General features: G+C 45.9%; 1 protein-coding gene across 1 annotated transcript in view; it reads right to left on the bottom strand.

Moving 5' to 3' along the window:
• Window positions 1–14,549, bottom strand: part of LOC308284801 (retinal-specific phospholipid-transporting ATPase ABCA4-like) — a gene marked incomplete at both ends in the record, with an annotated part of 130,428 nt that overhangs the window by 91,801 nt on the left and 24,078 nt on the right. Inside the window, 5 exons of the mRNA XM_080725528.1 lie at window positions 1,032–1,208; window positions 5,061–5,266; window positions 10,120–10,317; window positions 10,542–10,658; window positions 14,025–14,164. Of these exons, the coding sequence (XP_080581654.1) occupies window positions 1,032–1,208; window positions 5,061–5,266; window positions 10,120–10,317; window positions 10,542–10,658; window positions 14,025–14,164 (838 nt within the window). The remainder of the gene's footprint in view (window positions 1–1,031; window positions 1,209–5,060; window positions 5,267–10,119; window positions 10,318–10,541; window positions 10,659–14,024; window positions 14,165–14,549) is intronic.

The raw sequence follows: 14,549 nt of genomic DNA, 5'->3' as shown, positions 1-14,549 counted from the left end.
GCCAAACAAAAGAACTGACTTCAAAATAGCTGCTACAAGGCCCTCAACCACCTTAGATCTCTGACCTCCTCTGACCTGTCCCCTCCCACTCCCTCAGGTCTCCTAGAAAACACCCAGGACCCGCAAATGTATTCCCAAACCTGATCAAATGGACCTCCACACTCCCATCTTTCAAAAACCACCTCTTCAGACTCGCTTTCACCAGCTAACCCTAATTCCCTTTTGCCATGCAAATTGACTTTGAGTACTTGGAAAGGTGCTGTATAAATTTGAGGTTTTATTATTCTAATCTAATTTATCAAGCCCTATATACAAAACTGCAACAATAGCAGATCTACATAATGTGTGATGTGTTGTGACTTGTGAGCTTGTAGATCTTATATTTTAACTATTTATAAAATAGCCAAAGTATAAGGTTAAAGTATGTATTTGTTGTGTGTATGTGGTTGTCCGCAGTGCAGTCCTGGACGTTATTGTGTCATATCCTTGAATTGAGTTATGATTTCTCAAATAAACTAAACTAAACTAAAGTGATTAAACTTATTTCAATGCTATATTAACTATGCATTTGGAACCCTCTCAAGGACCACTGGGGGTCCTGCACTGCACTTTGACAACCACTGATTGCGACCGTAGGTCGCATTTACTAAGAAAACCTGCAGCTCATGTGTGTCAATCAGTCAGTCAGTCACGCCTCATGTCAGACAGAATTCATTTGCAAGTGTGACTTGGGTCACGGCAACCACACTTGCAAATTAATCCTGTCCATGTCCAGATCCCTGATGCCATCAATATTAAGCCCATATCTGGGAATGCCCATATATGGACATATTGTGTCAGTCTCATGATAACCAGTGTGGTTGTCGCAACTTGAGTAACACTTGCAAATTAATTCTGTCCTTGTCCCTTTCATGCTATATATGGAGATCCCTGATGTCATCAATATTGAGCCCATATCTGGGAATGCCCATTATATGGACATACTGTACTGTGTCAGTCTTACTGGTCTAAAACATGGTGTGTTTACTCACAGGTCATCCACATAACATGGATAAGGCATCTGCTGTGTGTAGACCCCTAGTGGCCAGTCGTTGCCTGTGTGGAGCTTGATGATGGCGTGTTCTATCATGTCCTGCAGGTAGGCGAAGCCCCCCCAGATGTACCTCCCATCCTCCAGGGGGTCCGCCCTGGGGCCTGGGTCCCAGTACCTGAGAGGAGAGGAGACACGCAATAGGTGTAGAGTCAGCAGCAAAATCCTTCTATAAAATCCAATCATTCACTTGCATAGAAAGTTGTCTGCTTTTGGTTGCAGGTGCAAAGCTGTTTGTTCAGCCCTGGGGTTATTGATGCACTGGATGGTTGCGAGATCAAAGGCACAGTGAATAACAACACATGTAAGCTAGGTATCACGTTAGAAAGGCTGGGTATTGAGGTAATATTGGTAGCAGTCTAAAGCAGGGACCCCCACAACCCATAGATACCATATAGTTTCATCGTTTGACGGCACAATCATCAGTGTATTTTGGATTCATGATAATTTGTGTTTTCAGATAATTTAACGGTCAATACCTAATAAACTTGACCTTTCACTCTGTACTTATTCCGCTCTTTTCTCCTCTACAACAAACCTCTTTGCCGAAAAAAAAATAAAGAAAAAAAAGCTCACAACACCTCAGCGCGAGGCGTTGTGAGCATGTAGATCTGCTATTTTTGGCTAAAGTTCTCAGAATATGGACGGTAGGGTTCAAGAGGTTAATATAAAAAAGGAGAAAAAGAAGCTTCTATCACACAAAGATTTGGAGGCCCCCCTTTAGTAACTCTGAGGACCCCCTAGGGGTCCCGGACCCCCTGTTGAAGACCCCTGGTCTAAACAGTCCAGAACCAAGAGGTTAACTAAAATGTTTGGGTTATTTTCATGCATTGAAATGTATGGTAAATCCTCCATTTGATCAAATTAGTTTGCGGCCAAAATAGATATGTGCTGGATAATATGGTCAAGACATGCTGTATACAGTTTATCTGCACACTTTATTCCCAGTTACTATTACTTTATAGAGAAACGAAGCCATGTCGTCATTTGTGCGTAATGTCGCCCTCTAGGGGGTTCATGCTGGTATTGTTTTGTATTCAAATCGCCATTGGGAGATTTGCGTTTGCTGCATATAAGAACTGTGTTAAAAATATAAACACACCATGTGCGCGTTTCTGTCAGCGGGGGGGTTCTGCATAGTTTATGATATTCATTCATATCTGATATAGCCTGTTGTCAGAGAAAATGTAATCAATGCTGTCCTAAATGTTGGAAACTACAGAGAGACACTCGTGTCTGGGACAGACTGTAGCTGAGAGCATGTCCGCGCACATGGTGTGTTTATATTTTTAACACAGACCTTATATGCGGCGTTCGCAGAATCCCCTATGGCGATTTGAATACAAAACAATACCAGCCCCGTAGAGGGCGACATTTCACGCCATTTCACGGAAGTGACATCACACTTCGCTGCTGAATTCCAGTTCCAATTTGTTTTAACCCTCGCTAGTCGCTAGCGGCAGGTCAATCTGTCATTCTGTCCGTGTTTGCTAACAGACCAAGATATCTGGAAAACTAAATGGGATTTTCGGTGCACCTCCCTGGAGAATGATCCCTGTTGATTTGAGCATCCAGCAGCACCAACCTCGGGCCAAAATGTCAACTTGGCACACAAGATATCTATCTCATAATCTAACTAGAAGCAGTGCTCTTCCGAGCACAGGTCTCCACCAGGCCACACAAATCAGCCTGTTATAGCGCCACCATGAGGCTGATTTAAAAAATGTGGGGCAGAGGTTCTGAATTAGCATCCAGGGAGTGTGTGTGCTCAGTTTGGCAGCGATCGGGCCAACGGCGCCGGAGATTAGCTGGTAACAACCAGGCCACACAAATCGGCCTGTTATAGCGCCACCATGAGGCTGATTTGAAAAATGTGGGGCAGAGGTTCTAGATTGGCATCCAGGGAGTGTGTGTGCTCAGTTTGGCAGCGATCGGGCCAACGGTGACTGAGATTAACTGCTCACAAACTGCGAGGACGCACGGACGCACGCACGCACGGACGGACGGACGGACGGACGCACGGACGGACGGACGGACGGACGGACGGACGGACGGACGGACGGATGTAGGGGAAAACATACTCTCCCTCAGCCTTCGGCTGGTGGAGACAATAAGCAGCTCACGGGAGGATCCCCGGCCACAGATACTGTATTGCAGGGGCGTCACTAGGGGTAGGAAAGTGGGACTGAGTTACTAGGGCCCAAGGTGGTGAAGGGGCCTTAATTATTTTATACTTTAGCTATTGAAAAATAGCAGATATACAAGCTCACAGCGCGGCACTCGGTGCCGCGCTGTGAGCTTGTAGATCTGCTATTTTTGAAAAGTCGTGAAAATGTGTGCAAATCTTTGAATATATGTATTTTTTTAAGCGAACATTTGTAACTCAAATTTTGCTTCTGGGGGGGTCCCTGGAACTCAATATTTTGAGATGGGGTTCCGTGGCCAAATACATATCATTTTGGGGGTCCTTCACATGAAAAGGTTTGAGTCCACTGACATAGAAACATAGGTTTTTCAAAAAAAACCCTCAGAAGGATTTGAAATATTCAAAGATTTTCATGATTTTTCAAAAATAGCAGATCTACAAGCTCGCAGCGCGGCACTCGGTGCCGCGCTGTGAGCTTGTATATCTGCTATTTTTCAATAGTTAAAGCACAGGGGCCCCACAGTGAATCCTTGTACCCAGGGCCCCGAATTTGGTGCGACACCCCTGCTGTATTGGTGACCCCATGTCCTTAACCTCGTGTACCACCCTTAGGGACTAGAATGTTCACTCACACACACACGTTATGATCTCAAAATCTAATGTGCAGGTTGCCATGACTCTTGTCTGTCCAACACCTTTTTTTTGTTATCTTAAAAAAACTACCCTAAAGGCCAGAGGAAAAACGCCATGCTGTCTGAACCTAAAAATATTTGTACCCTTATGTACCTGCGCTGTGCACAGCAGTTACGAATAAAAATACAAACTTGAACATCAAACAAAATTCTTCAAAATTATATCGTCGATTTTCGTAAATAATTTCGATAACTTTTAGTTTTAACTCATTTAGTGCTCCTGAAATTAACGGATTAAAATGTCCAGCGTGCCTCCCGCAGGCTGCATCCACGACCGTTGTCTTATTTTGAAGGCCAGAAGTCCATAGCGTAAACACTTCCGGTTTGACGTCATCACGTCATTCACCGGAATCGCTCGTCATCAACATACTGTTGTGTAATGGCGGATCGGTGCTTTTCAACATGTGTTATATAAGCGAGAATCTACTGCCATCCTCCCTTTAAAAGTGTTGTTTTGAGATAATGGACATTAAAGATGAGATTCCCCGTCTGCCTCAATGTTATGGGATTACTATTTTGTGCTCGTGGATCCGTGATGATGATGAATCGGCGAGGGCGATCGTCTCAGGACCTTCCGCCAGGCTACAGGATAGGAGAACCGCCGTTACAGTAATAGAGTACTTTTCGCGAGTATACTCGGGATCGGCACCATGTGCTACTCGAATATTTTTCACGAGTATTCTCGGGATCGGCGCTAATTGAGTTAACATTTTATTAAAATGTTCACCATCACAGCAAGGGCTCCCAAACCTTTCAGGCCCTCTTACTGTAGGGTTAGAGCTGAACTACCGCTCACAACGCCTCACACCTCAATGCCAGGTGTTGTGAGCTTGTAGATCGTTTATTTTCACAATGTTTGCCTCTTTCTTGCATGATATTCGACAATTTGGCCAATTTGGTATTAAAACGGTCGTAAAGGTCTAAATTGTAACTTAGTAATGTGCAGATACCCTGCATACACATATACTGTATGTTGGTTTGCTTATTGTTGAGTGAGAAAACTATGTTGCACGTTAGGCTAATCCTATGGGGACCCCAGAGAATCTTCTACAGTTGGGGAACCACTGGCCTACAGTATAATGACATGCAACATAGGGATGCCACAGGGTTCAGTGGTTGAGACTCCACCCACCTGTCTCTGATCTTGTTGGTGCGTTCCACGGCATCGATGTCCATGCGTATCTTGTACTTGACGTGCGGGGGCACCTTGGCGGTCCAGGGGTAGACGTCCATGAAGACCAGGCCGGCCCAGAACTTGTTCTCCTCCAACAGGTACAAGGCCTGGTGGGTCATCTGAGACTCGTCCGTGTAGGCCACGAACTTATCCAGGCTGACACACTGTGAGGGCCCAGAGAGAGAGAGAGAGAGAGAGAGAGAGAGAGAGAGAGAGAGCAGAGAGATTGGAGTTATATCATCTACCTCAGGGGTGGGCAACTTTGATGATGGAGAGGGTCACTATATTTTCACACTCACTCCAGAGGGCCGCAATGCATACAGTCAAAATTAGCAAAAATAGCCGATCTACAAGCTCAAAACGCGTCGCGTTGCGCTTGAGCTTGTAGATCTGCTATTTTTGCTATTTTTGAATTGTAATCCTGAATTCTTTTTTGGCTATTTTTGAATTGGAATCCTGAAAAGTAACATTTTTATTTAATTTCCAATGCATTTATATGTTCTTATGTCCACTTTATGAACTTAAATACAAATGCATTGTTCATAAAAAAGACTAGTACTAGTCATTAAGCTACTACTATAGAGTGAAGTAATTAAAGCGGGTCATGTTTGCATGTTTGGAATTGTAACAGCTGAAATCAATATTATCTCAGTATTCAGATATTAACCTGCGGGCAGCATTAAGTGAAGGTGAGGGCCACATGTGGCCCCCGGGCCGCCAGTTGCCCATGTATGATCTAGCTCATAATCTTAAAGTAGTATACAGCAGTGGCAACGTCAAGGGACCACCATATGAATATGTATTTGGCCACAGACCTCCATCAGAAAATAATTCAAAAATAGAATATGTACAAGCTTGCAATGCTGAGTGAGTGACTGAGTGAGTTATTAAAGCAATATTACACGGTAGGGTGATTATAAAACAGTTGCCCTTAAAAAAACATGTCAACTTCATTTCATTGTAATTAAGATATTTGATAGAAATGTGTAATCTTTTAAAGCCACATTCAGCTACTGAACTTCACATGAAAACTGCTAGCCTAGCCTATCATAGTGTTGGGAGAGGGAGCGCTTCAGCTCTTTTGCGGCCAGCACAGCTGATATCTTTGTTTGATGAGACCCGTGTGGTATATGGTCATTATTCACACAGGTAGAAAGGGACCCGTGTGGTATATGGTCATTATTCACACAGGTAGAGAGCTATTTCATCCAGTCAGATTGCTTCGTCAGAACTACCTGTTGTATAATTGAGTTAGATATGACAGTTAGATATGAGTTAGATATGACATACCAAAGATTCAAACAGGCCTATGAATGCACTTCTACCTCTGTATGACAATACATCAGTCACTAAAGCTATGGTTTTCTATAGTGCTGATGCAGCTGTGACTGGCATAATGTGGCTAAAGAAGACATACCGGTAGCCTCACCCTGGCCTGGAATTTCATCGTTCTTTAGGGGAAAGGCCACCTGGCGTGTTGTCAATTTTTGGAGTAAAAAAAAAAGTATTAATGTATGTATTTAATGAACTAAATGGTTAAGGATATGTACAAAGAATAAGTGAAGTGAAATAAAGAAATAAAGTTACCAAATTAACATTATTGTACAAACTCCTGAGTCAACAGTTCATACTCTACACACGTTCAGCCCTGGAATAATTAAGAGTTTCCTGGACTTGTTTGAAGACGGGAAAATGGTCTCCTAAGTGGACGCCAGCGTCTGTCTGCAAATCTTGCAAAAGTCCTACCGGTATGTTTAGTGCCAGATCCTGCAAGAGTGTGTTACTGGGCAGGGTGAGGTCGAAAGCAACGTTGATTTTATTTTGGTATGAAAATCTTGGGAAGATTGTGTGGCTTGTGACGATCTGGTCCAATATTTAATTAAGTGACGATGGGACTCAAGAATGGTTCAGAAGCTGTGTTCACGTTCACTCTTCCATTGGAATTAATAGACTCCAATTAAGACCTTGAACCCAGTTATGTGTGTGCAGTGCAGCTTTTCACTTGCTGCCCATTAAGAATTCAGAATACCAACAAAAACTTGTGTGGAAATACTGTACGCGTTTGCAGGAAAGAGGCAGAGCATAAAATGGTGAAATCAGCTGCTTGGGGCGCTGGGACAGTGCAGGCAGGCAGGGCATCAAGGCTACTGTGGCCTCAGGGCATAATTATCGTCTCTATCGGGTGGAAACCTCATATGTCCAAAACTGTTACTTTTCAGGATTAAAATCCAAGTTGCAGATATGCAAGCTCAAAACGCGTCGCTTCGTGCCGTGTTCCACACTTTCACTACTTTTTTTTATACGTTTTGTGTGACGCCGTGATGCCAATTTGTGAAAAATCACAAAAAGTTACAATATGGAGATAAGAGGTTTCTGCCCGAACAGCAACGGTTAACCTTTTTCGAAGGGCACAAGGCCAAAATGAGGGGGCACGGCCGTCATGGGCCTCCTTGAAATTCCTGCTCTGGCCACTGGCTACAATGCTGCTCTTTGATCATGTTTTCTTACCACAAGACTCTAAGAGGAGTACGTGGCATTTACCCAATTTAGAATCAATTGACAAGCATAGCCCAGAGTGGGCAGATAATATGAGTGTGACGGGAATTCAACGCTACGCGGCCTCTCAGTCCTGACAGAACCCTCCTCATTCACTGCACAGACATGGGAAAATCTGACCTGCAATGTCTTCCGTGGAGACTACACAGTCACACACACACACACACACACACACACACATCGTCACTGTCGGGCAGAAACCTCGTATCTCCAAGTTTCACCATCCAAGGCCGTCGCACAAAAGTAGTGAAAACAGCAGATCTACAAGCACACAACGCCTCGTGGTGCGAGGCGTTGTGTGCTTGTAGATCGGCTGTTTTCACTAGTATAAATCATTTTTAAAATGATAAATGCAAAACCAACGGTTTTGGACAAACAAGATTTCCACCCGACAACGACGACATGTGCACGGCCACTCACACACTCTTGCCCATAAATAATACATGCCGGCACGCAACATGCATGCATGTGCACGCACGCATGCACATCGTGCACACTGCGGCACGGCTCCTCCTCTGCTGCGAAGGAAGGCCCCTCCCGCCCTCCTCGCTGGATGCAAAGCGTGGCTAATGTCTCCATTCACATTACTGTACAATGCCCTCTGAGCACTCAAAGGAGCGCTCGAGTCTGCCCTCCATTCATCCCTGTATAGGACCATACATTCACCACACAATAACACTCACACAAGCCAGAGATGAGGGTTTGTATCTCACGATACACATGTTTCAAATGGTCTTTCAGTGTGAGAAACACACCCCTGGCCGAGTGAGATGACCCAGTGGTAACTGTGCTGGCTGTCCTGTCCAAATGCTATCTGACAGCCGTATCTAATTGGCCAAATCACTTGGGCTTGTTTGGCGGCAAACCACAAGGCTTTATTATTTGGGGCCCCTGCTGGACAAAGACCAAAATTGAGATGGTAGCACCACCGATAGGGCCTTCTGCAAGAGCCTCATCTCACCCCCACTTCCCCTATTCGAATCGTAAATAGATAGACAGAATGCAGAAAAAGAGAGAGCGGGGGAGGAGATGAAGGAGGGGATGAAGGATGGATAAGGGTGATTTGCCTTCTTTTATCTGTCCGGCGTGGGGGTCCGTTTCTATGTGAGGCCAGACACACAAAAAAAAACATTCGGCTCCCGCCCACCCTCCACTTTATCACGAGGGTCCCACAAAGGCAGCACCGAGAGGGGCTGACAACAGGCTTGTCCTCCTGGCCTTTCAGCCAGCTGGACGGGAGCGAGAGCCTCTGTGGGGCTGCGCTAAGTGGCTCGCTCCATCTCCAGGGGACCCTGGCTGCCGTCTGCTGGGAGCATGGAAAGACCGATGCTCCCTGTCTGCACGCCTGAGGGCCGCGCTTACAAAACGCACCGCATGGCTATTTATCCAGGATTATATCGTCACTGTCGGATGTCCAAAACCGTTCGTTTTGCATTTATCATTTAAAAAAGGATTTAAAATAGTGAAAATAGCCGATCTACTGTGTGCTTGTAGATCTGCTATTTTCACTAGTGCGACAGTCTCGTATGATGAAGCAGGGCTTTATGTAGACATTTGAAAGTTGGAGAAACAAGGTTTCTGCCCGACAGTGACGATGTGTTTGCTGAGCAACGAATTCAAGCTCCTTATTTCCAGCAACATTTCCTTCTTCACACCCTCACAGTTTACACACATTCACACCAGGGAGCTGCCACAGTTTTATACTGTATATGACAGCCACTGAGCTGCTCCACTGGAGTAGTTGGGACTTGGGAGTTACCGGTACGTGACTTGCTCAATGGCCTTTAAAGAGTGGGGTATTGAGGGAGCAGAGTGTCACTGGTCCCCTCAGACTTTTTCTGCCGATGCAGGTGACCAGGAGGCAACCTCTCGGATGCCTGCTGAGCCAACTCAACTGACTCCTTTCTATACAAAGGGGCAGCGGCTCTACTCCAAGAGTCCAAGTCTCTCATGGATGACCGAGCTTCTCACCCTGTCCTGAAGGGAGATGCCAGGCAGCCACCCTCCTGAGAAAACCCATTTGGGCCACTTGTATTCCGTGATCTTGTTCTTTCGGTAATGACCCACGCGTGTTAATCTTACTGTAAAAACTGACCCGTAAGGACCAGAATGGTAAATGGTGCATTTATATTGCGCTTTATTCCAAAGCGTTTTACATTTACATTTACCCATTCACACACACATTCATACACCAGTGGCGGAGGAAACCATGCATTGTCTCCAACCAGCACATCGGGAGCAATTACAGTAGGGGTTCAGAGTCTTGCTCAAGGACACTTCCACACTAACTCTGGGCGAGCCCGGGATTGAACTGGGAACCTTGCGGTTCTCCATACAGCCGCTCTACCAGTCACTCTACCCCTGAGCCAATGCCGCCCAGAAGCTCCAAACCTCATCAAAACCAATAAAATAATATACTGTCTTAAACCATTCAAACATGGATATGGATAGACGGACATACCTCTCCGTACTGGTTGATGGTGCGAATCATCTGGTCGGTCAGGTTGAAGATGTTTCTCCAGTCGAAGTTGGGCATCCCTGGTGCCCTGTCCACATCTGGGCCGTTGTATAAGAAGTTGAGAACGTGTTTGGTGTTGAAGCCAGAGTTCTCCATCCGCTCGTCTAAGAAGTCTCTCACTGTGGGGTTTCTCAAGGTGTCCTGCAGGGGCAATTGTGGAATGTGGAATATAAAACAAACTGACATTTTATGAAAGGTTTAAGGGCTGCCAGGCTGAGCGGTGTGTGTGTGTTTGTGTGTGTGTGTGTGTGTGTGTGTGTGTGTGTGTGTGTGTGTGTGTGTGTGTGTGTGTGTGTGTGTGTGTGTGTGTGCGTGCGTGCGTGCGTGCGTGCGTGCGTGCGTGCGTGCGAGAGTGCACATCTTACCCTGATCATGTTCATCTGGACACTGTTGTGGAAGAAGGTCCAGAGCTGAGGTCCCACCTCCTCCCATGCCTTCAACATGCTCTGTAGTCTCTCCAGCTCCTCAAACGTAGTGTTGGCCTGTAGCACGCACACGCACACACACACACACACACACACACACACACACACACACACACACACACACACACACACACACACACACACACACTCACACACACACACACACACACACGCAATGCACGCACACGCACACACATGAATACAAACAGATTCACCTACCGATACATACGTATACAGCACTGACAAATGAACGCGCTCAGTTTAAAACAGATCCTGATTTGCAGTTGAATACCGTTACGTTACACATCGATAAAAGGGAACACATCATTGGGATCCACATGGGAATGGTGTGCGTCCAGTGTTTTTTTTTTCCTTTTCCAATCAGAGCCCCATTGACATATACAATTATCTTCATCTTCAACCACTTCTCTGGAGTCAGGTCATGGGGCAAGTCGTTCCAGCAGAGAGTTCCAGACCTTCTTTCCAGGGTTAACCACTTCATACTGGGGGGATGGCGAGGCGTCCCAAGGCCATCCGGGAGATCATAATCCCCACATGTGGTCCCTGGTCTGCCCCAGGCCAGGGCCTCCTCCCAATGGGACGACGGCGCCCAGGGGACCTCTGTCGGACATGCTCAGGAAGCATCCACACTGTATATCGTCGTTGTCGGGTGGAAACCTTGTATGTCCAAAACCGTTTGTTTGTATTTATGATTTTAAAAATGATTTAAGCTAGTGAAAACAGCAGATCTACAAGCACACAACGCCTCGTAGATCGGCTGTTTCACGGCTTTTGTGCGACAGCCTTGTATGATGAAGCAGGGCTTCACTTTGCGAAAAAAGTACAAATTTTAAACTTGGAGATAAGAGGTTTCTGCCCGACAGTGACCATTATGCTCCAACCACCTTAACTGGCTCCTTTCCACGTGAAGGAGCAGCGGCTCTGCTCCACGTCTCTCCTGGGTGACTGAACTGTCCCCAAGGGAGACGCCAGTCACCTGTGTGTGAGGAAGAACTCATTTCGGCCACTTGTGTCCACGATATCATTCTTTCGGTCATGACCCACATTAAAGTCAAATATTTCAGTTTCAAGTATAAAACGTAAAAAGAATAGTGTAGGCAATAGGTGCTAAGTTAGTCTACTGGCAGTGTGCACAAGAAATGTGGCACAGATCTGTCCAGCGGTTTGCCATATTAGCCACACACACACACACACACACACACACACACACACACACACACACACACACACACACACACACACACACACACACACACACACACACACACACACACAGAAATATACTCTCTTAGACTCACTAGACACCTGCAGAGCCACTAATACTGCCTAATACTGTACAATGAATAAAAAAACTTCCTGGTTCCTTGTTCCTTGTAAGTGACAACACTTGTTTTGTTTTGCTGTTGTTTTTGAGTGGGCGTTCCCCTTCATGGTATCCTCCTGAGAGGAGAAGGGATTATATAATATCTGAGACACCGAGAGACAATCCCTGGGGACGCCTGGGTGACATGCGGTCATAAAAGAAGTACACACATGTTTTACTCAAGTAAAAGTATCAATACTCTCCACTCTCAAAATACCTATGAGAGTGGAATCCGCGTTCCGCCAATGCATTTCAATGAGAGTGAAGCGGTTTCATGCCAGCAGAGGATTTCTGCTGGTCAAAGACATTTGGGTGTAAAGAGGGTAAAAAAGGATACCAATGTGGTCAGTATAGACTATAGAGTATATTGCCCTGCTTCATCCCTCTCTCAACTAAGGGGTCCTTGGCCTGAAAACATTGAGGACCCCTGCTATAGACTATAGAGTATAGACCAGTGGTTCTCAACATGTGGCTACCCACAGCTTGTACCGTATATCGGCTATTTTCGGCTAATGTTCCCCTCAGAATGGGGATTCCAGGACTACTGTAAAAAAAAAAAAAAAAAAAAGCTCCTATCACACAACGATTTGGTGGACCCCCTGTAGTGATTCTGAGGACTCCCTGTTGAAGACCCCTGGTTTAGGTGAGCAGGTCACCTATCAGGTGGAGGTGTCACTGATAAGGTCATTATAAGTGTGACTATAAGTTAGATTCTCATCGACAGGGGAATTAATCCTCCTCACATCTGTTTTCCGTCAGCAGTGATGGACGGGACAAAGCGATCTGTTCCTGCTCTTTGTGCTGCGCGCCCACTCTTTTGGTTTAGCCCTGAATTCTGCTGCCCCTCCTCTTCCTCCTCCTTCCCTCCTTCCACACACCCACACAACCACCCTCCCCATCGTCCACTTGAGTTTTCTAGTCAGCTCATTCCTGAGAAGGGTGGGGGCATGTAGTGAGAGAGAATGAGAGAGAGAGAGAGAGAGACAGACAGACAGAGAGAGAGAGAGAGAGAGAGAGAGAGAGAGAGAGAGAGAGAGAGAGAGAGAGAGAGAGAGAGAGAGAGAGAGAGAGAGAGAGAGAGAGAGAGAGAGAGAGAGAGAAATGCACTGTGGTGGAGTTGCTCACAGATAGAGGGAAAGTGTTTATATTGCCACGGGAGCCACGGGACATAATATTACATTACATGTAGGCTATAGGCTATATAATGTAATATATTGTGACACGGCGACGAGTTGTGCACATGGCCCTGCGTGAGAATGAGAGAGAGAGACAGAGAGAGAGAGAGACAGAGAGATAGAGGCAAAGAAATGCACTGTGGTATCAAGAGACCTCAGTAAAGGGGGGGGAGAGACATACAAAGGGATAGAAAAAAAGAAGTATGCGAAATGGGGAGGAAAACGAGAGAGAGAGAGAGAGAGAGAGAGAGAGAGAGAGAGAGAGAGAGAGAGAGAGAGAAGGAGACGAGGGACAGAGTGAACCCCAGAGGTGAGAGGGGGGCTGGCCTGGAGGAGGTGTTGTGTTCAGGGGCGTCACAAGGGGTAGGAAAGTGGGACTGAGTTACTGGGGCCCAAGGTGGAGGGGCCCTAATAACTTTAGCTATTGAAAAATAGCAGTGCAAGGCGTTGTGTGCTTGTAGATCTGCTATTTTTGAAAAGTCGTGAAAATGTGTGCAAATCTTTGAATATGTATTTTTTAAGCGAACATTTGTAACTCAAATTTTGCTTCCGGGGGTGGGGGGGCCCTGGAACTAAATATTTTGAGATGGGGGTCCGTGGCCAAATTCATATCATTTTGGGGGTCCTTCACATGAAAAAGTTTGAGCATCACTGACATGGAAACATGGGTTTCTTGCACACATTTTCACAATTTTTCTAAAAATAGCAGATCTACAAGCTCGCAGCGCGGCACTCGGTGCCGCGCTGTGAGCTTGTAGATCTGCTATTTTTCAATAGTTAACATTCATGGGGGGCCCGCAGTGAATCCTTGTACCCAGGGCCCAGAATTTGGTGTGACGCCCCTGGTTGCGTTGCCTCTCTTACACTCTTTAGTATCTTGCGGATGGCAGGGGAGTCAGGGCTGTAGAGGATCTTTCCCGCCAGCAGGGGCTTCACCGACTTCCACGCGATCCTGGTGATGGGGTTGGACTCCAGCCTCTGCATCAGGCTGTTACAGAACGGTGCTGAGGAGACAGGAGCAGAGGGTTTAATAACATGCAAGATGAGTTCAGTGAACACATACTGTGTAAATCGTTGTTGTGGGGTGGAAAACCTATATGTCCAAAAACGTTTGTTTCGTATTTACCAGGGAAGAGAGCATTCCTCGACTCAGACCTTATCGCCAGCATCAACTAAGCTTATAGCTTAGGGCTTGTTTGTGTATTGTATGACATCACGCCACATCATCAGCTGTGGACTCTGTGATGTCATCGTATCTCCATATATGGCCATCTCCGTATATGGAGATATAAGTCGTCCATGCCCAAGTATGGGCTGGTGAGGTCAGACTTTGTGTGATGCGTAGGTTATCTCCATATATTATGGAGATTCAACATTCCAGGTGTAACT

Source organism: Nannobrachium achirus, assembly GCF_963921795.1.
Source record: "Nannobrachium achirus genome assembly, chromosome: 5".
Classification (NCBI taxonomy): domain Eukaryota; kingdom Metazoa; phylum Chordata; class Actinopteri; order Myctophiformes; family Myctophidae; genus Nannobrachium; species Nannobrachium achirus.
This window is presented reverse-complemented; position numbering and strand designations above follow the sequence as displayed.